The following is a 22,318-nucleotide window of genomic DNA, read 5'->3' as shown; positions in this document are numbered from 1 at the left end:
TCCCACCCCCCCCTTAAAGCCATTGGTAGATTAAAGTTGCTAGAGGATTTGAATCTTTGTGTTAGCAGTGCAACTCCCCGGACCATACAATCAGAGTCTCCCAAAGGAGGCGTTAATAAGTGGGTATTTGAGAGGAACACATGAATACTCTGGTTGTTGACTGATGGGTTGGTTGATGTTGTTATGTGACATCAAGTCAACTCCGACTCATAACAACCCTGTGTACAACATCTCTGAATCCTGCTCTATCCTGAGCCAATTTCATCGTCTCTGACACACCTACTCCCGTGACGCAAGCCACTGAGTTAATTCGTCTCATCCAGTCTTCCTCTCTTGTGCTGTCCCTCCACTCTCCCAAGCACAACGTCCCTCTCCAAGGACTAGTCCCTCCTGGCAACATGTCCAACATATGTGAGAGAGAGCTTCAGAATCCTTGCTTCCAAAAAGCAGCCTGGTTTCACCCTCTTTAGGACCAACCTGTTTGTTCTCCTAGCAGTTCATGGTATATTCAGTATTCTTCTCCAGCACCACAGCTTAAAGGCATCAATTCTTCTTTTATCATCCTTAATCATCGTCTAGGTCTCTGATGCATAGCAAGTAATTGTGAAGATCATGTCCTGGGTTAGGCGCACCTTTTAAAGGTCGTTATATCTCTCAAGTGGGCTTGGGGCCAGGTGGTTATGGAGACTGCAGGGTTCCACCTTGATCAGTGGAGAGCTCCTCATCTATCAAGGGGTCACTTTAGATCCCTAGGAGAGTGTGGCAAATAAAAAACATATGAAGATCCATATCATATTAGTGCTGGCCCAGCTGGAACGTGGAGGGGGCATTTGCATTTGTGGACTATTTGATTCAGGGGTTTGTCATAAAGGGACTTAAGGAGTCCCTGGGTATTGGTGCAAAAGGTTAACACACTTGCTATTAACTGAAAGCTTGGTGTGGCTTGAGTCTATGCAGCAGTCCCTCAGCAGAGGCCTGGTGTTCTGCTTCCAGAAATAATCTGTCTTCCGGAACCCTATGGGGCACAGTTCTGCTCTGATATTAGTCAAAGGTGACTCTACAGAAATGGATTTGATTATAAAGGGACTTAGGGTTGGTGTCAGTGGCTTTCAGCAGGATATGGTTCTACAACAACACGCCCAGTTTTGAGGACACCTCCTGAGGACTGTGGACTGTGCAGACAGCTCATACTTCTCTTTAGCTCTGGTGTTTCAAGGACTATGCTTCATGTTTCATGAGAAAACGAATTACTTTTCACAGCATCTGTGCACAGGAGGTACTAGTTAGCCCCATTTCCCAAAGGAGAAAGCAAAGGTCAAGAGAAGTAAAGTTCCTTGCTTAAAGTCTGAAGACAGTAAGGAGAAGAGTCTGAGTTTGTAAGCTCACCTGGAGCTGTACCAGGATGTGGAGAAAAACCGTCTAGGACCAACCCTGTAGGATTGTTATTTCCAGCATTTCCATCAGACAAGAAGGCGGCACACCTGTCAAAGACAGTGCCCTCATCCCAAAAATCAAATACTCAACCTGGCTGTTAGCGAGTCTGTTCTGATCCCTGGTCACCACAGAGGTTACAGAGCCCCATAGGACTGACTCAGATATAGGCTTTATATGGGCATATCATTAGGCCTTTCCTCTGTAGTGCCAAGGAGTGGGTTCAAATGAACAGCATTTATACTAATAACTGGATGCAAACCATGTGCACAACCCAGGGACCTGTTGTCATCCTAGATCTTCCATCCCTCATCTGTGCTGCTCTGAGCGAATCCTTTATCCTCTTGGCTTCTTCAGGTGACTAATAAACTCCTGGGCTTTATGATGCTATGGTACCTACCGGCTCTGAAAAGTAGTAGGTCCCCTTGAGGAGCCCTGCAGCTGTCAGCACCCAAAGTGTCCCTTCCGTTTTGATATGCGGAGAGGTTCTATCCACCCTCTGCACAAGCCAATCAGCTCCACATAAGGCTTTGCCCAGAACACACAGAGGTGAGGTTTAGGATACAAGTGTCCTCTCCAGCCTCTGTCTGTTCTGGAGGACCACTCTGGGGACTGTCCACCATCATGTCTTATTCCTTCTCGGACTTTCCATTGAAGAAGGGCAACAAATGTTTTGGTTTTGGGAGGTGTCTTTTTCTCTTGGGTGAGGATAAAAGGGGATTTCTTTCAAAAAGTTGGCTCTGATTTGTGTAGCTGAAACCAGGTTGCTCCTTGGAGGTAAGGACTGTGAAGAGCCATCTCTCATACTTTGGGCACGTGGCCAGGAGGGACCAGTCCTTGGAGAGGAACATCACACTGGGAAGGGTGGAGGGAAAGCGCAGGAGAGGAAGACCCCGGGCGAGATGGATTGACACAGTGACTGCGGCAGTGGGAGCAGGTATGTCAGAGACATTGAGATTGGCTCAAGAGAGGGCAGGGTTCAGAGCTATTGTACATAGTGACCATGAGTCATAGTCGACTCTAAGGATCATTACAATAACATGCTGTCCATGTTTGTTTATTGATTGCTACTGTCTTCAAAGGGATTCAGCAAGTCTAAAGGGTGAAGGATGTGAGAGATGACATCTGGTGGGTCAAGGGTCTCAGGACAGACGGAGCCTGAGACAGCACAAAAAGGGACTGCTTAAAGGGCTGTGCTGGGGTTTCTAGAAAACACCATTTTAGCATCAATCTCTCCTTCAATCATGTGGGGGTGGATGTCCACGTTCAACCCTGCATCTTTGCACAGCTTGAGCAAGGTCTTGATGTTGTTCTTGGACAGTCTCAAGTATCTGCATAAGAGAAAGCCGAAGAGGTCAGCTGAGTGAGAAGCCACGACTGAAATGAGCTGAGATTTTTAGCAGCCAGGAATATGGGAATTCTGCAAGGCACTGGCTTTCCAGATATTTACGCTGCTAACAAAGACTGTATACAACAGACACATCACAGAGACGTAACTCCTTGCAAGTCAATTTGGTGACTTCTCTTTTGAATGCCAAGGAGTGGAGAGGTCTCTAGTGGCTTGAGCTCTGGTGGCTTAGTGGCAAGGATTTGCTCCACCAACCCAGAGGCACATGGTTCAAATGAACCGCTGCTTCATGGGAGAAAGTTGGGCAATCAGCTCTTATGTGATTTGCTACTTCTGCAAACCCACGGGAGACTATGAGTTGGTCTGACTTGACGGCACTTAACAAAAAACAACAGAAGTAGGGCCATTGCTCAGAAACGTCAATGATTCCAGGCCACCTTTCCAGATTGTCGGGTTCCAGCCCAACTTTCTCAACCAAAGGCAGCAATGGAGAGCTCGCTTTGGCAGCACTTAGACTAAAATTGGGATGATACAGAGAAGATTAGCACGGGCCCTGCGCAAGGATGACAAAGGCAGCTGTGGGCAGAGTGCCTTCCTTTGTGTCTCCTTGGGACCTCTCACCTGCAGCTCAACACCTCCTCTGGCTTCAGCATTTTGATGCTCTCCATTTTGGGCTCTGTCCCTTTCTCCATCAGGGACTTCAGCTTGTGCTCATAGGGGTTTTCGGGGGTTTTGATCATCCAGTCTCTCATGACGGTGCTCCTCCTTTGGGAAAAGAAGCCATCCTGGAATGTGGGTTCTAAACTGCTCTGCCGACGGTATGCATTTCCCCGGTGAGAAGACTCTATGGCGTACACATCCTTCATGTCTATCTCTGAAATGAGATGGTACAGGTGCGGTGTGTGGGAGGCAGAAAGAGGATGAGGGCTGAATTAATGCACGGGCTTCAAAGCTGTACTGGTCTGAGACAGAAGGTCTTTTTTTTAAAAAAAAATATTTTATTAATGTTAATGAACGTTTACAGAGATTTTGGATTTCCATTCACTCATTATTGCATTTTTCTCCCTGCCCACCCCTCTTCCCCCGCCACCCCCCCAGTTCGCTCTTCTCTTTGAAAAGTAAAAGAAAAATTCCTTCATTGGTATACACTCCTTCCCCCGCCCCCGCCCCCGCCCCTGCCCCAAGTACACTCCACTATGCAACCTTCATTCTGGACTCCTGTGATAACCATAATACCCTATTATATATTGCTTTTAAACTGTTCTCTCTCTCATTTGTTTCAATGCAGTATACATAATTTATCCAATTTTTCTCAGTCTCACCCAAACCCTGATGTCAGCCTCATTCTACAACAGTGGCACTATGTAGTATTTGTCCTTTTGTGACTGAGATATTTCACTCAGCATCACGTCCTCCAGGGTCACCCATTTTGAATAATATTGCTTGAGTTCCTTGTTTTTCAATGCAGCACAGTATTTGAGACAGAAGGTCTTTTCAAGGCCTCAGTAAGGCCTGATTTTTAGCATTAGCTGAAGCCTTACTCATCTTTTCCTCTCTCCTTTCTTACCTTGGTAACTGCTTCCTGGTTTCTCTTCCTTCGTTCCCTCAAGCTTTTCACTTCTCCTCCCCCAGAGAGAGTTCACCCATAAAGAATGAAACTAAGTGCAGTTTGAGAAGGAGAATTGCTTTCAGCTGGACTTTAACGGGTTTGCCAGATGGAGAAGGAATGAGAGTATTCCAGGCAGAAGGGACAGTATGTGCAAAGGCTCGAATGTTTGAAATGAAATGGAGAGGGTGGGATGAAGAATGTGGCATTGAGGTGAGAGTAAAAAATAAAAACACCAACAGCTAAAAAAAACCCAAACAAACAAAAAACAACAACAACAAAAAAAAAACCAACAAAAACCCACCAACGGCTTTGCTCTATTTAGCTAGGCAATCAACGTCCGTGAGCACAGCAATCAAAAAACCAAACTCCCATTCATTGGGCAAATGGGCTGCAAGAGGCACAAAGAAAATACAGATCAAGGTAAGAATTACGCATTTTGCAAGATTGCTCTCATTTATTTTCTCTGAAGCAAATGTGTTGTTGTTGTTGTTAGGTCTGAAGTGGATACACAAACCTCAAATCCACACACACACACACACACACACACACACACACACTGACAGAACACTACCTGCATCAGAATGTCTATTTCAATCTCAGAATAAGAAATTCCTTGACTCAATGCCAAGCTTCCCCTCATGTTTTCGAGCCAATGCCTTTCATACTTTCCCTGTCTTTTTACCGTTTGTTCTACTACAGTCCATCCTCTCAGTCTAAGGCCTCACTTCCCAATCTTAGTCCCTCAAAACTCTTCTCCACATTGCTTCCAGAATAATCTCTTACAAATTAAAATTTGACCATGGGGGGGGGGGAAGACGCCTCTTTAGATTTTAAAAAGCAAAGATGCTATTTTGAGGATGAAGGCGTGCCTGACCCAAGTCATAGTCTTTTCAATCGCCTCCTATGCATTTGAAAGCAGGATAATGAAGACAGAATACAGAAGAAGCACTAATGTTTCACAGCCGTGGTGTTGGAAAAGAATCCCAAAGGACTAGCCAGGGGAAAAAAAAAAAAAAGCACCACCACCTGAATGCTTCTTTAAAAGGAGGCTGGTAAAGATCTGGATTGTTTACCTGAGTTATGCCACCTGGGAAGACTGTAACAGAGAATCATAGCTGGTAAAGGAAAAGTCAGCAACAATGAGGGAACCCTTCAATGGTTAGATGGACAAGAGTAGCCACAGTAGCCTCAGTCCTACCAATGATCATGAAAATGGCAGAGGCTGAGATGGCACTTAGTGTACATTATCCGGAAAGGTTACCGTGAGGTGGACCTGCCATGACGGCTAGTAGCAACCACAACAAGAGAACGAAGTACTGCTGAGGTTAGAACTTGGAGATGGTATTATTTCTTTTTTTTTCCCTAGCTGCTTAAATTTAGTCCCAAGTCTTTTATGGACTAGGATAAAGATACAGCTGATTTATTTCTCCCTCTAGCTAACTCCTGCTGCTGCTACGTGATGTCAGGTGAGTTCTGACGTGTGGTGGTCTTTGTACAACAGAACAAAAAAACACGCCTCGGTCCTCTGCAACTTCACAGTGAAGGCTACATTTGAGCCTGTTGTCACCGGGCATTAATCTACTAATTAAGAGACTTCCTCTTTTCCACTTAATGCTCAATTTCACCAGGAATGGCTTCCTTCAGGGACTGTTCTCTTATACTAACATAGCCAGAGTAGGCTGGCTGAAGTCTCACCCGCACTTCTAAGGAGCAGGTTGTATGTATTTCATTGAAGACAGGTTTATTTATGCTTTGGGCAGCCCGTGGTATAGCCAATATTCTTGGCCAATACTGTAAGTCTTCTTTGGTCTTACTTATTCACTGGAATGTTGTTGTTACGTGTCATTTAGTCAAGTAGGACTCATAGCAACCCTACGGACAACAGATCTGATTTCGTCCTTTCCTGTGCCATCCTCATCATCTCTGACATGCTTGTGCCCACTGCTGCAGTCACTGTATCAGCTCATATTGTTGAGGGTATTCCTCTCGTAAACTGACTCACGATGCCCTTCTCCAAGGACTCGACCCTCCTGACAACATTCTCAAAGAAGCAACCTAGTTGCACTTTCTCCAAGACTTACTTGTTTGTTTGGCAGTCCACGAGATATCCAGTACTCTTTCCCAACACCACAACCCAAAGCCATCTTTTCTTCTGTCATCTTTACACATTGTGTAATTTTCAGATGCACAGAAATTGATTGAAAAGACCATGAGCACCCAAGTCTTTACATTGGCATCTTTACTCTTCAGCACTTTGGAAAGGTCTCTGACAGCAGATTTTTCTCACTGTGACCCATCTTTTGATTTCAAAATCAAATCTGTTGGTACCCAGGATGTTGATTGTGGATAAAAGTAAGATGGCATCACTGGCAGCATCAATCTTTTCTCTGTCTATTATAAGATTGTCTATTGGCCCACTAGCCAGGATTTAAATTTTCATGATGTTCAGTGTTGTTGTTGATTGCCTTTGAGTCGAACACAACTCATAGCGACCCTATGAACAAAAGGCTTGAAGCCCCTCTACAACTATCAACAGTTATAAAAGTTCATAGGGTTTCCAAAGGCATGCTATTTAGGAAATTGATGCCACTTCTGCTGATTTAATTCATATTGAAGTCTTTAATATTTTACAGCAAGTGCTTTAAATCTTTTTCACTTTCAGCAAGCAATCTGTCATCTGCATAATACAGGCTGATGAGTCTTCCTCCAATCTTGCTGCCACATTCCTTGTAAAGCTGCCCTTCTCATCTGACCCTTTTAGCTTTCACATTGAAATAGGTATGAAGAAAAGATACAGCCCTGACACACACCTTTCTTGATTTTAAACTGTACACTGTTCCCTTGTTCTGTTTGGACAATAGCCTCGTGTTCTAGGTAGAGGTTTCTCAGGAGCACAATTATGTGTTCTAGAATTCACATTCTTCTCGATGTTAACCATAATTTGTTGTGATCTACATAGTCAAATACCTTTTCACAGTCAGTAAACTATCTTTCTGATATTCTGTGCTTTTGGCCAACATCTATCTAACATTATGGCCTTTTCCAGCTTGGATTTCTGGCACTTCTCTGTCAATGTACTGTTCTAGCTGTTTTTAAATAATCTTCAGCAAGATTTTGCCTGCACATGATATTAATGATATTGTCCAATAGTTTCCACATTCTGTCGTATCACCTCTTTTTTTTGGAACTAGTAACATATGGATCTTTTCTAGTCAGCTGTCTTCCAGATTTCCTAGCACAAACTCGTGAGCATGTCCAGGGCTGCCTATGTTTGTTAGAACATGCCAACTGGTCTTCCATCAGTTCCTGCGGCCTTATTTTTTACCAATGCCTTCAGTGCAGCTTAAATGTCTTCCTTTGTTACCTTTGGTTTTGGTCACCTGCTATGTCCTGAAGAGTTGGTGTCAGATCATTCTTTTTAATACAGCAAGATTGTTTATTCCTTCCATCTTCTTTATTATTATTAACAACAATAACAATGACAAAACAGAGAGTCACACAGGCCCAGCAGACAGAAAGTCATGCTGCCAAGCCCAAGGTGGGTGATTTTAATCTGTGGCACTCAGGCCTGGTTTAAATTGTTTTTTGTTAAACATTCTTCTACGTGGTATAGCACTGGTCTGTGCATTGCTGTATAGAGGTAACTCATGGTTGCTGTGAAGCCAAACACTGTGACATTGATGTGTCAAATGTGAAAATGGTTACCCATGGTGGACAGTGTTTGGTGGAGCTTCCCGATTAAAACAAGCTTGGAAGCAGGAGTGGCATCCACTTCTAAAATTGCTTACCTCTGGAAACTCTATGAACAGTGATCAGGTCTTTTGTTTATAGGTTTGCTATGAGTTGTCTACGAATTGACGGCACTTGACAACAACAGTTTATTCACACATTTTGAATACATTGTTTTCCAGACAGATTCTTCCAATTTTTTATATTGGTTTGCTTTCACATTATTCACATTGTGCTTCATATAGTCATTCCCGTTCATTATGTTTTATAAAGTTAATCACCGTTGGACTGTGCCCACCATTACCCTGTCTTTCCAGGTCCCCAATGGCTCTTTCCCATTTCCTTTACCCGTTGTCTTCACCCACAACGTGGAGCAAGTTCTCAATTAAATTGTCATCTGGAGATGAAAACTAGAATGTTTGAAATGAAAAATCACTGGATGGGATTAACATTACAGCAAGCATGGCATAAAAGACTAGTCAACATGAAGAGGGCAATAAAAATGGTACAAGTTGAAACAGATAAAAGACTTGGAAAAATAGAGAATTTGGAAATTCAAGTATCTGTACTGAGGTTGCTGAAGAGAGGAGAAATAATGGAAAACTGAAGTAAAATGTGAAAATAATAATGCCTCTAATTATTTCAAATTGCATTAAAACTATAGACTGAAGAAGCTCCACAAATTTAAACCATACACACACAAAAAAGTAGAACCATGAGTGGAATTACATCGAAGTATATCACAATCAAATTAATTAAAACCACTACCAAAGAAAAAAGCAAAGGAAGACCCCCCCCCCCAATGAGATAGATTGACACAGTGACTTCAGCAATGGGCTCTAGTGAGTCAGAGTGACACAGGACGGGGTGGGGTTCAGGTTGACTGTCCATAGGGTCACTTGTGAATCATACTCGACTTGACGCCACCTGACAACAAGGACAACAACAACAAGGACAACAACAAGAGAAATCTTAAAAACTGCCAAAGTAAAAAGAAGTTATAGAGGAACAAACATAAAGAGAATAACTTCTCATAATAAACAAGGCAAGTGAAAAGACAGTGCAAAGTACAATGAGGAAAAAGCTTGCCAACCTAGAATGTTACACTAGATGAAATAAAGCCTTTTTTCCAAATATATGAAAGCCGCAAGAATTTATTACCAGCAAACCCATACCATAAGAAATGCTCAAGAAAGACCTTGAGGGAGAATGCAAATGACAGCTGATAGAAATCTGGTTCTGCACAAAGGAATAGAGAGCACTAGACATGTTAAGTATGTGACTAAAAAGAAAAACATGTTTGTAATTATTTAAAGCAAAAATAATGACTGTATTGTAGGGCTCATGACATATGGAGAATTATAATGTAAAGTGACAATGGGGGCATGAGAGAAAATGGAAATACACACTTGTAAATTTTCTTCTGCTTTTTGTGAAGTGATGACGTATTACTTGAATATAAAAGTGTCCACTGTAAACCCTAAATCAATCACTACATTTTAAGTAGGAGACCAACAAAGGGGTTGGAGTGGAAAACCTTACGAGAAGCTGACAGAGTAGGGAAAACAAGTCTATGAAAAGGATTCATTTTCATCCTCTGACTATGGAAGTGAAGTGAAATACACCAAGACTATAGAGAACAGCTTAACCACTTGGTTTCTCTTGTTGACTTGCATCTGGGCTGGGTCCCCTAGAGAATATTCTGGAAGGAGAACAAGGAGTCAACCACATGTGTGAGCAGGAATGGTGAGAGAAGCAAGAGACAAGCAGGAATGAGAGAATTTCAGGTAGGAGAGACCCCTGATACTGATGTGGCAACAGGCTGCTGTCTCCTGGACATGGCACTGTGAGAGTGGGGACAGTGAGTGGGATGGTATTTCAGTGCTTTAAGCGGAGTGAGTGGAAGCTTGTGTGAAGATAAAGTGAGATGACAAAGCCCAAATGACCTGTTTTGAAAAAGCATGTTCATGTCATTACCATCGTTTCTATTAGCTTTGGGAATTCTGTAGCTAAGGAGAATTACCGATCATTATATCAATCATTCACAAGCCCTGAGATCCAGTTCAGATTCCATTTCCACACCTTCTGCCTGGCCCAGATTATGGGGTGGAGCAGGAGAGTGGGGCAGTGACCTATTAGGAGAATAATAGATATATCCTGCAGGTAAGAGGTTGGGCTGTCATCAGACCTACCAGGCTCAAAGTCTATGCTTTGTCGGCTACGTGTCCTAAGAAGGGTTATTTCTTCTGATTGCCTCAATTTTCTCACCTCTGAGATGGAAATTTGTTTTCATTCTAAGTTTACGTTCTAGTTAAAAGTTCTTCCAGCACTCTGGAACTGCTTTGTAGATATTATTTGTTGTCAAATATTTGTTGCAGCCAAATGCAAATTTTAATTTTGTGTTCGTTACACACTGAAAGCCTGGGAGTGTGGAGTCAATTGTGACTGCACAGTCTGGTGTTCTCTCTCCCCCTTTCCTCTGTGTTGTCACGTTCCAGTCCTGGAAGTAGCAGCAAATGTTCCCACATGCCCTTGGGTCATTCCCCATTTGGGTCATTGACCCTTACTTGTGGGTCACACAGACCCATAACACTCTAGAGTGGAAAGACCTTACTTCACCACAAGGAACTTGAGGCAGAGAGAGAATCTCAATGATACCAATTATCTGGAGGCCCAGAGAGAGAGAGAGTGGGGGAACTAGAGGTAGTGGCCTAGAACAGGGCTTTTGGCTTCACACTTCTTTCCTCCTGGAGATACCTTGCTCCTTAACCGATTCCTCTTTCCTAGGAGATTGACTCCCTCTCCCAGTGCTTGCTAAGAGCCCCTGTGGCACAAATGATTGAACATTCAATTGTTAACCAAAACTTATGGGGTCAAACCCACCCAGCAACATTATAAAAGTAAGCCCTGGCAAAACGGCCCCACAGAAATTATAGCCTAGAAAACCCTATAAGGCAGTTCTGTGTCACATGGGGTTACTATTAGTCAAAACTGACTCAGCAGCACCTGTTGTTGTTGTTGTTTGGTGCCATCAAGTCATAGAAAACTCATAGCAACCCTATGAACCAAAGACATGAACACTTGCATAACTTCCGTTGTTTCTCCATGTTCATAGAGTTTGCGGAGGTAAGCTGTTTTGGAACTGGGTGCCACTCCTGCTTCCAAGCTTGTTTTAATCAGGAAGCTCCACCAAACACTGTCCACCATGGGTAACCATTATCACTTTTGGCACATCCGTGTCACAGTGTTCAGCATCACAGCAACCATGAGTTACCTCTATACAGCAAGCACCTAGCATCAAGTCATCCAGCAAAGAAAGTGTCCCTCAGTTCTACATGCCACACCCTAGATGCTCAGATGGTTCTTTGCTACTTCCGAGCACCTGTAGGACTTGTACTGAACCAGTCACTGTCTCCAGTGGTCACTGGTTGTATTGCTTTAAAACAGCTCTGCACCATCGAGCCAGAACTGACCCATAGTTGACCCTTCAATGGGTTTTCTGAGGTGCAGAAGGAGATTGCCCATCTTCCTCTTACAGAGTAGCTAGTGGATTTGAACTGCTTGCCTTTGGAATTGTAGTCTAGTGCTGGAAAAACTGGACTGCTACCTGCAGACAGCTGAAACAGGATCTACATCTCACACCATACGTAAAAATCAACTCAAGGTGGATCAAAGGCATAGGAGCAAAGCCCCAAACCATAAAGATCATAAAAGACCAATTGGGACGAAGTTTAGAAAGCCTAGCCTATGGTATAAAAAGGCTGACAAATATAGCCAGAAATACACAACCAGGAGAGGATAAAATTGGTGAAAGACACTTTCTAAAAATGAAATCCCTGTGTGCATAAAAAATTTTCCAACAGCATGAAAATAAAACCTGCAGACTTGGAAAAAGCCATTTGGCAATACCATCTCAGACAAGGATCTCAAAACAGAAATTTGCAGAATACCATGGGGTTTCATAAACAAAACAAAATAAGAAGAAAAGACTGAGAACCCAGTTACAAAATGGGCAAAATACATGAAAGTCTTCTTTACAGAGCAAGAAATTTGGATGGCCAATAGGCACATGAAGAAATGCTTTAAATAACTGGCAAGTAGAAAGATGCAAAACAAAACCACAATGAGATAGCTTCTCACTCCAGGAGCAGTGGCAAAGTTTAACAGGACAGCAAGCAGTCAGTGTTGGAGAGGATGTGGAGAGATAGAAACTCTCATACACCATTGATGGGATTGTAAAATGGTACCACTCCGGAAGACAGTATGGTGTTTCCACAAAAAGCTGAACATAGAAATTCCGTATAACCCAGCTATTCTACTGCTAGAAATATACCTGAGAAATTTAGAACTGTGACACAAATGGATATTTGTACACCAATGTTCAGAACAGTGTTATTCACAATCGCAAAACATGGAAACAGCCCAAAAGTCCAACAGCAGTTGACTGGATTGAGAAATTGTGGTACATTCACTCAATGGAATACTATACAGCACTCGGGAGCAATGATTTTGAAAATTACTATATAACTAGGAAGAGATGGGAGAACATTATGCCAAATGAAGTAACTCAGTGGCATAAGGACAAATAGTGTGTAAAACAATTATTGTAAAAGTAGAAGTATAACTAATAAAACATGTATGGAAATGCAAGAGGGGAAGAAGTGGGATCAGAGAGTTAAGGATGGTTGGGGAGAAATCATAGAGCCACACAACTTGAGTGGAGTGTGTGTGGGGGTGTCAAGGAAATGGGAAATATCTGGCGGGGACCTGAAAACATGGGGTAATGGTGGATCAATTTTCAAAAACAATATATGGAGATGATTGTATGAAACACAATGTGAATAAAGGAAAGTGTGAAACACAATGTATACAAATTTTGCATGCAAATTAATATAAAATAAAAATAAAAAAAAAAGAAATCATTGATGGAGTCTGGATGAGTGACTATAGTAGCAGAATGAACATACCTATTCGACTAAAGAATAATGGTAAAGAGCAAGAACTATGGCATCAGTGTGATGTGGGTCCACTTCTCAATTCTGCTAATTTCTGTCCAAATGGCTTTGGAGAAGGTCCCTTTTATGAGCCCCAATTTCCTTAACTAGCAAAACAGGCGATAGCAATAGCAATAGCAGCTTCATATGCTTGTTGCAAAGATTCTATAAAAGAATACATATAAGGCTTTTAGAAGTACCCCCATCCCTTAAAACATGAAAACGTCTGTTACCTACATTTGGGTTAGTAAGAAAGGGGAGCAAATGGGGAGCAACCACAGATGAAGAATCAGTTCTTGTGGAATCTCACACTAGAGAAAGATGTGCCATCACTACAGTCACATCGCTGTAAGAGAGAAAGAGAAAATAGAGATTCTTGAAACAGGACTTCTGTTTGATGTCTGAATCTGTAATAGAATTCTTTCTTCTGTTGCCCAAACTTTCAGTAAAGTCAACTTAATACACAATAGCCTTGTAGGAGAGGCTTGGGGTAGGAGATGAGGCTGTGTCTGGGTTGGTGTGGAGCAGGCGGAAGAGAGAACAAACATTTACAGTGAGATCTGCTGAGTTCAAGAAGCCAGCAGGACCAGGACTTTGGAGCCAGAGAGAAAACACTGAGAATATCAGAAAACTCAAGAAAAGGATGAGACTTCCTATAGAGCATATGCCAATCTGGTTGTAGTTTTTTTAAAAAGGAATAATTTTAGATTTACAGAAAAGTTGCAAAGATAGTAATACCCTTCACAAAGTTGACCTGAATGTTAGCATCTTTTACATTTATCAAAAAGAAGAAATTCGCATGGGTAGATTACAGAGTTTTACATTTTCTTTAAATGTTGCCAGTTCCATTCCCTGCCCCCAGCCCCCATTTACACTGCATTTTGAGCCAACTCTATGGGACTCTGGCACAGAGGTTCCTTTTCTGAGACCTGCAGATAGTTCGGTTCCTCATGCCTCACACAGGCAGCTGGACTAGGCCAAGTGAGAAGGTGTATATACCCTGGTGGATGCGCACTTACAGCTTCTCCTGGTCCACCCTGCAGCCCCACCCCACCCCACCCCTCACACCCCGCTCTCCTGCTCTGTCCGCATGCTGTCTGGAACCCAGACACCAGGTACACTAAAGTGGGGGCTGGTCCTCTGCTGGCTTAAATACCCAGTGGTCCAGTTAACCCTGGGACTCTGGCACTTCCACTGGTTCTTTCCTCTGGAGCTGAGATGGGGGTCAGGGGTGCAGGATTTAGTAAGAAGTGAATGATAAGATGCCTAGCAGGGGCTCCTGCCTTAGCAAGAGGATTTGGGCCAGCAGGCAGCTAGGGGCTCTGAAAAAGTACCTGGAATCAGAAGAACCACTGAGTAGAGCCAGCTCAGAAACTGCTCCCTGTAGGGCTCTTTCTTCCTTTTTCTCCCTCTTCCTTTTTCCTTCCTTTCTCATTCTTCCCTTCTGTCCTCTCATCTTTCTTCTTCCTTTTATAATGAAAACTTTCAGAGTCTCTCTCTCTCATACATACATACACACACACACACACACACACACACGTTACACTGATTTTGGTGTATTTGGCATATTAAGTGCAAAGGGGGGAAAACAGCTTTTGGTAGGTAGGTAGGACAATTTTCTAACAAAATCTGACATCAAGTGCTTGTTCCTTCTTAACTTGGCATAATTGGGATCTTATCTAGATTTTTCATTTACGGAACACTCTGTCCCCAGAGGCTGGGCCCAATAAAGCTGTTTTCCCAAAGCCGTGGCACAGTCCAGCAGAGAGTCTTAGAAAAGGGCTTTAGTAATTTTCTAGCAGTGAAGGAGCATCTCCTCCTGTTGAGGTCAGAGAGAACAAAGAGAACTTGACAAAAGGATGGAAGGAGGAGGAGGAGGGAACAGAATTACAAGGGTTGGTAACCACCACCACCACCAGCTTTGGGCGAACTTCCCACCCATTCCACAGCTTTGTGCCTGATCCCTGAGACATCACGACTTGAGGAAAGCACAGCTATTATCATGACCTTAAGACCCTGAAAAAACATGGGGATCATTCACCATAAAAGCAGGAGTTGCCCTTAACCACCCAACAGAAAAGCAACCACAAACCAAGCCAACACTAAATGGAAAAGTAAACCAGTTAAGATAAGACAGAAGACCACAGAACTATCAGTGTTCAGCCTCTGGACCCTGATTCTTTTTCACAAGAGGGGATCCACTGTGTAATTCTTTGACAGTGTACTGTGTTTACTTGTGTGTCTTTCTCTCGTTCCTGAATAAACCTGATGCCCACCTGGTGGCTCAGTGGTTGGAGCTGCCCTGCCGATGCAAAGGCTCATGATTTGAATCTACCACCTGCTCTGTGTGAGAATGATGGGCCATCTCCTCCCATGCGATTAAACTGCTTATGAAAACCCGTTGGAGGGTCAGCTATGAGTAGACAGTGCCTAACAATAACAATGAGAAGCATTTGTGTGTCTGTCTGTGGCCACCTATCCCAGAGAGAACTTGCTAGTCCTGAGGACTTTGATCCTGTGGCAGCAGAGACTAACACACTTGCTGTCGGTGCTGCAGAAGCTCCACGTCTTCACTGGGAGCCAGGGAATGTCACCACCCATTTAAAAGCAAGAGGAATCTATTCCTTAGAGACTGATGTCCTTGGCAGAGTTATACCGTGTGAAGTTGTTATAGCGTGGCAAAGCCAGGATACAAACCCAGGAAGCCTTGGGAACTAGGTCTCTGTCATAACTTAACCTGCCCTTTCGTATATCTGAGCATCTGCAGGAAAGTGTAATACCAAGAGGCTGAGAACCTTCTGTAACTGACATTCAAACAGAATCGAATTCATTAGATGATCTGAAACCACATAGAATTGCATTCCACTGGAATGGCCCAGGAGCCTGGGGCACACCACGCTGACTGCCTGTGCTGAGTGGAGCTTTGGCATTCACCTACTTCCTGTCCGAGAGTATCCCTCCTCCCTTGATGTGATCCCTAAGAAGCCCCTAAGTAGTTGGGTGATTTGAATGCTGCTCTCTCAGCGGTGGTGCGAGCTTTCTGAATGCCCTAGAGGACTGTGAGTCTGCAAGCCAATGGCTTCCAGGGCCAGGGCACACCCCTTACCAGATTTCTTGGCACTGTCCTTTCTGTAGTTGCCCGGAACAACGCTGAGGCGTTTTTCTTTCTGCTTCACGCCAAAGAGCTTGTGGTACGTGAGGGTGTCACTTTCTTTCCTGTGGCCTTGTGAAGTCTTGGAGGGAAGCACAAAAGAAGTTAAGCCTTGGGAGAGCGCATCTGGCTTGGTTTTCTCTGCCCTAGCCAACCAGTTGTTATTGGAGGAACTATAACTGATAACTCCCCCATTTCAGAGGCTGATACATTTTTAAGTAGACCACCACACCAAGGATCCTTAAAGTGAACGGAACCCTTCATTCTTTTGGTGCTAACCATTGCACTACCCATGGTCTCCTGTACTCTCCCTACATTTCCTGCCATTCTGACACATAGCAACTATCCAGTGGGTTTTGGGGGCTGCAGATCTTTATGAGAGGAGTCTGCCTCACTTCTTCCTACAAAGCAGCTGGTGAATTTGAACCACAGACCTTTTGGTTAGCAGTCCAGGATACTGCACACTGTGCCAGAAGGCTAGATGGCAATTTTAAAGGGATGCTGAAGGGCCTGGCAAAGGGATAAAGGAGGAGCAGAGGTGAGCAGGAACTCCACTTGGGTGCTTGCCTAATAAGCCCTTACTTTGATTTCCCAGATAGCTGAGAGGGAACCCCACTGAGGAGTCATGGGAACACGCAGCCCTGTCAGCTGTATGAATGACTGCAGAGGAGCTCATTGGCTTTCTCATCTCACCTATGGTATTCCTGAAGAGCTTGGTGGGAGACAGGTAAGCAGTTAAGACCTAGCATCTGCAAAGACAGAAATTCCCCCAGGGATGCTATTCTTTTCTAGGGTGAGGAAGTTTGTTGGGAGCTGAGGGAATGTGATTCATTTGAATGTTAATGTGGGGTAGGGGTGGATTTTAGAGCCTTAAATAAAAAAGCAAGTTCACAATTTACAGTGAACCCTACAGCAAGAGCGCATCACATTAACAGGAGAAGAAATGTGGGATTGGGCTGTCCTTCCCCCATCATTTTTCTATAAATCGGACACTGCTCAAAGTAGTCTACTAATTTAGGGAAGGTAGCAAGTAACTTAGTCTATGGTATTTCTAAACCATTAATAAGAAAAGTGTCCTTTAAGTCCTGGAATGAGGTGGTTGTTATGATAAATAGCAATTAAGAGGAGAGACAATTATCTAGATCAAACAAATGCCTCTCTCAACTTTATTACTATTGTCTGAGATCAGTTCTTATTAACAATTATGAAGAGAATTATTTCCTCATATAGGTAGTAGTACAACTATTTCAAAACAAACAAAACTAACCTTAAACACAGTACAGAGAGTGAAATAAGTCAGCCAAAAATGGATAAATCATAATGTTTGTGAATAATCATATGCAACACAATGTAAATGAAGGAATGTGTAAAACACTATGTATATGAAGGGAACACAATACTTAAGAATTTTGCATACAAACAAATATAAAACAAGACAATAGAAAGATATCTTATGGCTCATTTACATAAAATACCAAAATAGGCAAGTTTATCTAAATCAAAGTTTATTTGTGGTTACCAGGTGTGGCCCAGAAGGAGGGGCAAAAGAAGACATTACTCCGGGGACTCAGTTTCTGTGAAGGGTGCCAGAAAAATCTTTTAAACAGTTAATGGTTGAACGATATAATGAGCAAAGTGTCATTCATCTGTACATGTGAAGATTGTTGAAATGGCCAATGTTTTGTTAGCTATAGACTTACCACAGACACTGTGAGAAGTAGGCACCCCTTTTTAAATATAGAGACTGTTTGAGACAGAATTAGGTAAACCTAGCAGAAAGAGCTGCAACTCATTTTAGCCAACACGGGGCAAGGGATCAAATGAGGTGTCTGAAGGTCCAGAATGGCCCTTTATAAATGTCTCATCTCACTTGGAGAAAGAGATTTTGGCCTTTATAACTTTGTATCTTTGGAATTTACTTTTTCCCCAATAAAGCTATGCTTATCTTTCCTTTCATTTTTGTTTCTTCATCTTACCTCTTAACTGAGAACAAAGGCTTGGCCTGTGCTGGGATTATTTCTGAACATGACTAAATCAGGGTGTTCTTATTTTTCTTTTGTCTTCTACCCGGCACATTTCTTTGACTGGGGGAGGAGGACCAAATCCAGGTGCTCTCTCTGCACATAACAGAGAACTTAAAGGGGCATCGGGCATCGTAGTAAACAATGGAATGGGTGGGCAGTGGGAAGGAGTAGGACTCTGTGTGTTACCTGCCCAACCTCCTGGCGTTTTGCTCCAGACTGCTGTTTCAAGATGCCTTTTACTTTTCTTCCTTCTGGTTTGCTTACTTTAGTAAATGCCACCTCGTGCTTGACTTTATGTTTCTGGAAAGACAAAGGCAGAGAACCATGCAGTCACCGTGGAGGGCTCAGAACACCCTCTGCCCAAAGAGAAAGGTTGATATCCAGGCACCAGTCAAGAAGAAGGCACCGCTCAATAAGCACCTTCCCTTCCAAACCTGCTCCCGTCACATGCTGATGCTCATGTCCCCTCACTGTTCCTTTGCCTTGTGCCCAAGCACAATTTTCCTCAGGGACCTTCTAAAACCTACACCTCCTCCATCCCTCTCCACCTCATAGTCCACCTGGGCCTCTCTGTTCTGCTTTTGCTCTTTGTGGTTCTGAGAGGTCTTTGTCTCCTTTTAAAGTCTGTGGCCTTGGTGTTCCTAGGTGATCTCCATATATCCTAACATCTACCTTCTTGAGTCTAGGAGGTTCGCAGCACAGAGTCCTGCTCCTGTTAAGCAGATACCTATTTTTGAAAGGCCACATTTCAATCCATGACAAATAAGATCTACTAATTAGTATTATTGGGAGGAATAAGTAAGTTAATACACATAAGCACTATGCCATCCATTAATGTTAGTAATTATAATATGAGGTGGAAGGAGGGCCTTGATATGCCATTTAAGCATCAGAGTGGAGTCAGCAAGGACACTATCATAAGTTAAATTGTGCTCTGCTGAATATATGTTGGAATCCTAAATCCTTTCCCTGTGGAATTGTCCCTAAACAACACAAATAGTGCTTGTCTACTAACCTAAGTGTTCCTTGGAGGCAAAGATGGGGAAGTGTCATCTCATGTTATTTTGGACATGTAATTGGAGAGTTAATTCCTTGGAAAGGGTCATCATGCTTGGAAATGTGGAGGGTCAGCAAGGGAAAGGAAGACCCCCCTATGAGATAGATTGACAAAGTGTCTATTGCAGTGTGCTTGACTATGTCGGGAATGAGAAAGACGGTGCAGGAGAGGACAGGGTTCATGTTATTCATAGGGTTGCTATGCATTGTACTTGACTTGATGATGCTTAACAACAACACTAAATTAAAGTCTGGGAGTTCACATCTACCCAGCAGCACATGTGCTTCCGTAAAGACAATCAAGAACACTCTACAGATCAGTTCTACTATTTAATATATGGCACTAACATGAGCTGGAATTGGCTCCATGACAACAGGTTCGGCTTGGCACACCTGTGGATATAATCTTAATTTGCAAAGAATATTTTCTTTCTTATGTTAATAAGTATCAACAATCTGCGTTATGCAGATTACACAACACTGCTTGCTGAAACTGAGGAGGACCTGAAGCGCTTGCTATAGAGGGTCAAAAACTGTAGTCTCCAATATGAATTTAGGCTCAGTGTCAAGAAGACAAAGATTCTCACCACTGGACCAATTGACAGCATCAGGATGGATGGTGAAGAGATTGAGATTGTTCACAGCTTTAGTTTGCTTGGCTCCACAGCCAACATTCTTGGCACAAGTAGCCAGGAAATTAAAAGACGTATTGTGATGGGAAAGTCTACTGTTTGGGACCTCTCCAAAGTACTGAAGAGCAATGGTGTATCTCTGGAGACTAAGGTGCATCTGGTACAGACTATGGTCTTTGCTATCACTTGTTATGCATCAGAGAATTGAACAATGACTAAGAAGGATAGAAGGAGAATTAACGCCTTTGAGCTGTGGTGCTGGAGAAGAGTATTGAGGGTACCATGGATGGCTGGGAAACCAAATAGATTCATCCTGGAGAGGGTTAAACTGGGCTGCTCCTTGGAGGCTTGGATTCTGAGGCTTCGTCTGACATACTTGGGACATGTTATAAGGAGGGACTGGCCCTTGGAGAGGGACATCATGCTTGGGAGGGTGGAAAGACAGCGCAGGAGGGGAAGACCCTCTGTGAGGTGGATTGATTCAGTGACTGGGGTATTCGGGATGGGAGTGTCAGAGGCAGTGCGACTGGCACAGGACAGAGCAGAGTTTAGGGCTGTTGTACATAGGATTGCTATGAGTTGCAAGTGACTCGATGGCACATAACAACGACAACAACATGTTAATGAGACTATATTAGTAGGATGCTCCCTAATGGACAGCACAGGCACATAGATGTTGTTGGGTGCTATAAAGATGACTTCATGTTGAGTAGAAATTCCCCACAGAGTTTTCTAGTCTGTGCTCTTTTCTTATAGAAAAATGAATAAACAAGTTCTGGGAGACATACAGTTGGAAAGCTTGTTGGAAATGAGGACTGTGATACGTTCTATAAGGAGGGACCAGTTCCTGGAGACAGATGTAATAATTGGAACAAGACCAGTAAGGGGAAAAGAGGAAGATCCTCAATAAGGGTCTGACCCTCCACCTTTCCAATACATTGGCAATATCTGCAGCAATATCAAACATGGTAAAAATTTGGAGAATGGTCCAAGTCTGTGCTGTGTTTCACCTTGTTGTATACAGCGTCACTATGAGTTGGAATCAACTCAATGGCATTTAACAACAACACAAATAATAACAACAATTATTTATAGGATTGCCACTCTTCCTCCAATGGAGACACTGAATAGGTCAAATAGTTTTAGTTTAGCACAGGGTGCCACCAGGGCTCGTGAGACACAGATACACAAACACAAATGGGGTAAGAAGATACACAATATGAACATTGAGAAAGAACCGAGGAATGCTTGAAACTACAGAAACCGAGACATGATTTTCCCCTAGAGCTAACAGACAGTTTTCACCTAGAGACAGCACTCTGAATTTGGACTTCTAAAATGTGAGAGGTCTGGTGACCTAGTAGTAAGGAATTGTGCTGCCAACCCAAAGGCACATGGTTTGAATCCACCAGCTGCTCTGTGGGAGGAAGATGGACGATCTCCTCTTCAGTGATTTACAGTCTCTGAAAACTCACTGGAAGGTCAGCTCTGAGTCAATCCCAACTCAACGGCACATGTTGTTGTTGTTGACAGGTGCTCTGAGTACAATTTGTAGCAACCCTGTGAACAATACTTCTTCACCATGTTCTGTCCTGTGGCATCTTCAGCATTTCTGACATACTCAAGCCTATTGCAGCAGCCATGGTACCATATCAATTCATCCGGTTGAGGGTTTTCCTCTCTTTTGCTGACCCTCCACCTTTCCAAGCATGATGTCTTTCTCAGAGGAGTAGCTTCTTCTAACAACAACCCTAAAGTGTATGAGGTGAAGCTGTGGCACCTTTGTCTCCAAAGAGCACTGTGGTTGCATTGCACCTTCTCCAAGATGTATCTGTTCTTTTGGCAATCCATGGAAAACTTGGTACTCTTCCCTAACAACACAAATTAAGGCATCAATTCTTCTGTCAACCTTATTCGTTGTCCAGATCTCAAGTTCATAGGTAATGATTGAAAAGACCATTGCCTCCATCAGGTACACCTTAGTCCTCAAACTGATATCATTGCTCCTCAATAATTTGGAGAGGTTTCCCTACTGCTGACTTTCCCAGAGCAATATGTCTCCTCATCTTCCAACTGCTGGTACGAAGGGTGTTGATTGTGGATCCAATTAAGATGAAGTTGTTTACAGTTTCAATCTTTTCTCCATTTATCATAATGTTGCCTATTGGTACAGAGGTGAGAATTTTTGGTTTCTTGATCTTGAGATGTACTCCATATAGAAGGCTGTAGTGTTTGATCTTCTGCAGAAGTGCTTCAATTCCCGCTCACTTTCAGCAAAGTTGCATCCTCTGCCTAATGCACGTTGTTGATGAGTCTTTCTCCAATCTTGATACTATAATCTTCA

The 22,318-nt window shown here is 43.1% G+C and overlaps 1 protein-coding gene across 1 annotated transcript in view; it reads right to left on the bottom strand.

Moving 5' to 3' along the window:
- Positions 1–2,614: 2,614 nt before the first annotated feature.
- The window catches only part of LOC102860309 (chromosome unknown open reading frame, human C16orf78), a 24,077-nt gene continuing 4,373 nt past the window's right edge, over positions 2,615–22,318 (bottom strand). The window contains exons 2-4 of the mRNA XM_006882578.1: positions 16,218–16,344; positions 3,401–3,653; positions 2,615–2,762 (exon numbers count right to left, since the gene is read on the bottom strand). Of these exons, the coding sequence (XP_006882640.1) occupies positions 2,615–2,762; positions 3,401–3,653; positions 16,218–16,344 (528 nt within the window). The remainder of the gene's footprint in view (positions 2,763–3,400; positions 3,654–16,217; positions 16,345–22,318) is intronic.

This window comes from Elephantulus edwardii, unplaced genomic scaffold, assembly GCF_000299155.1.
Source record: "Elephantulus edwardii isolate Elephantulus edwardi_28Jun2011 unplaced genomic scaffold, EleEdw1.0 scaffold00021, whole genome shotgun sequence".
In the NCBI taxonomy this organism is placed as follows: domain Eukaryota; kingdom Metazoa; phylum Chordata; class Mammalia; order Macroscelidea; family Macroscelididae; genus Elephantulus; species Elephantulus edwardii.
The sequence above is the reverse complement of the archived record's forward strand: the minus strand, read 5'-3'. Positions and strand labels throughout refer to the sequence as shown.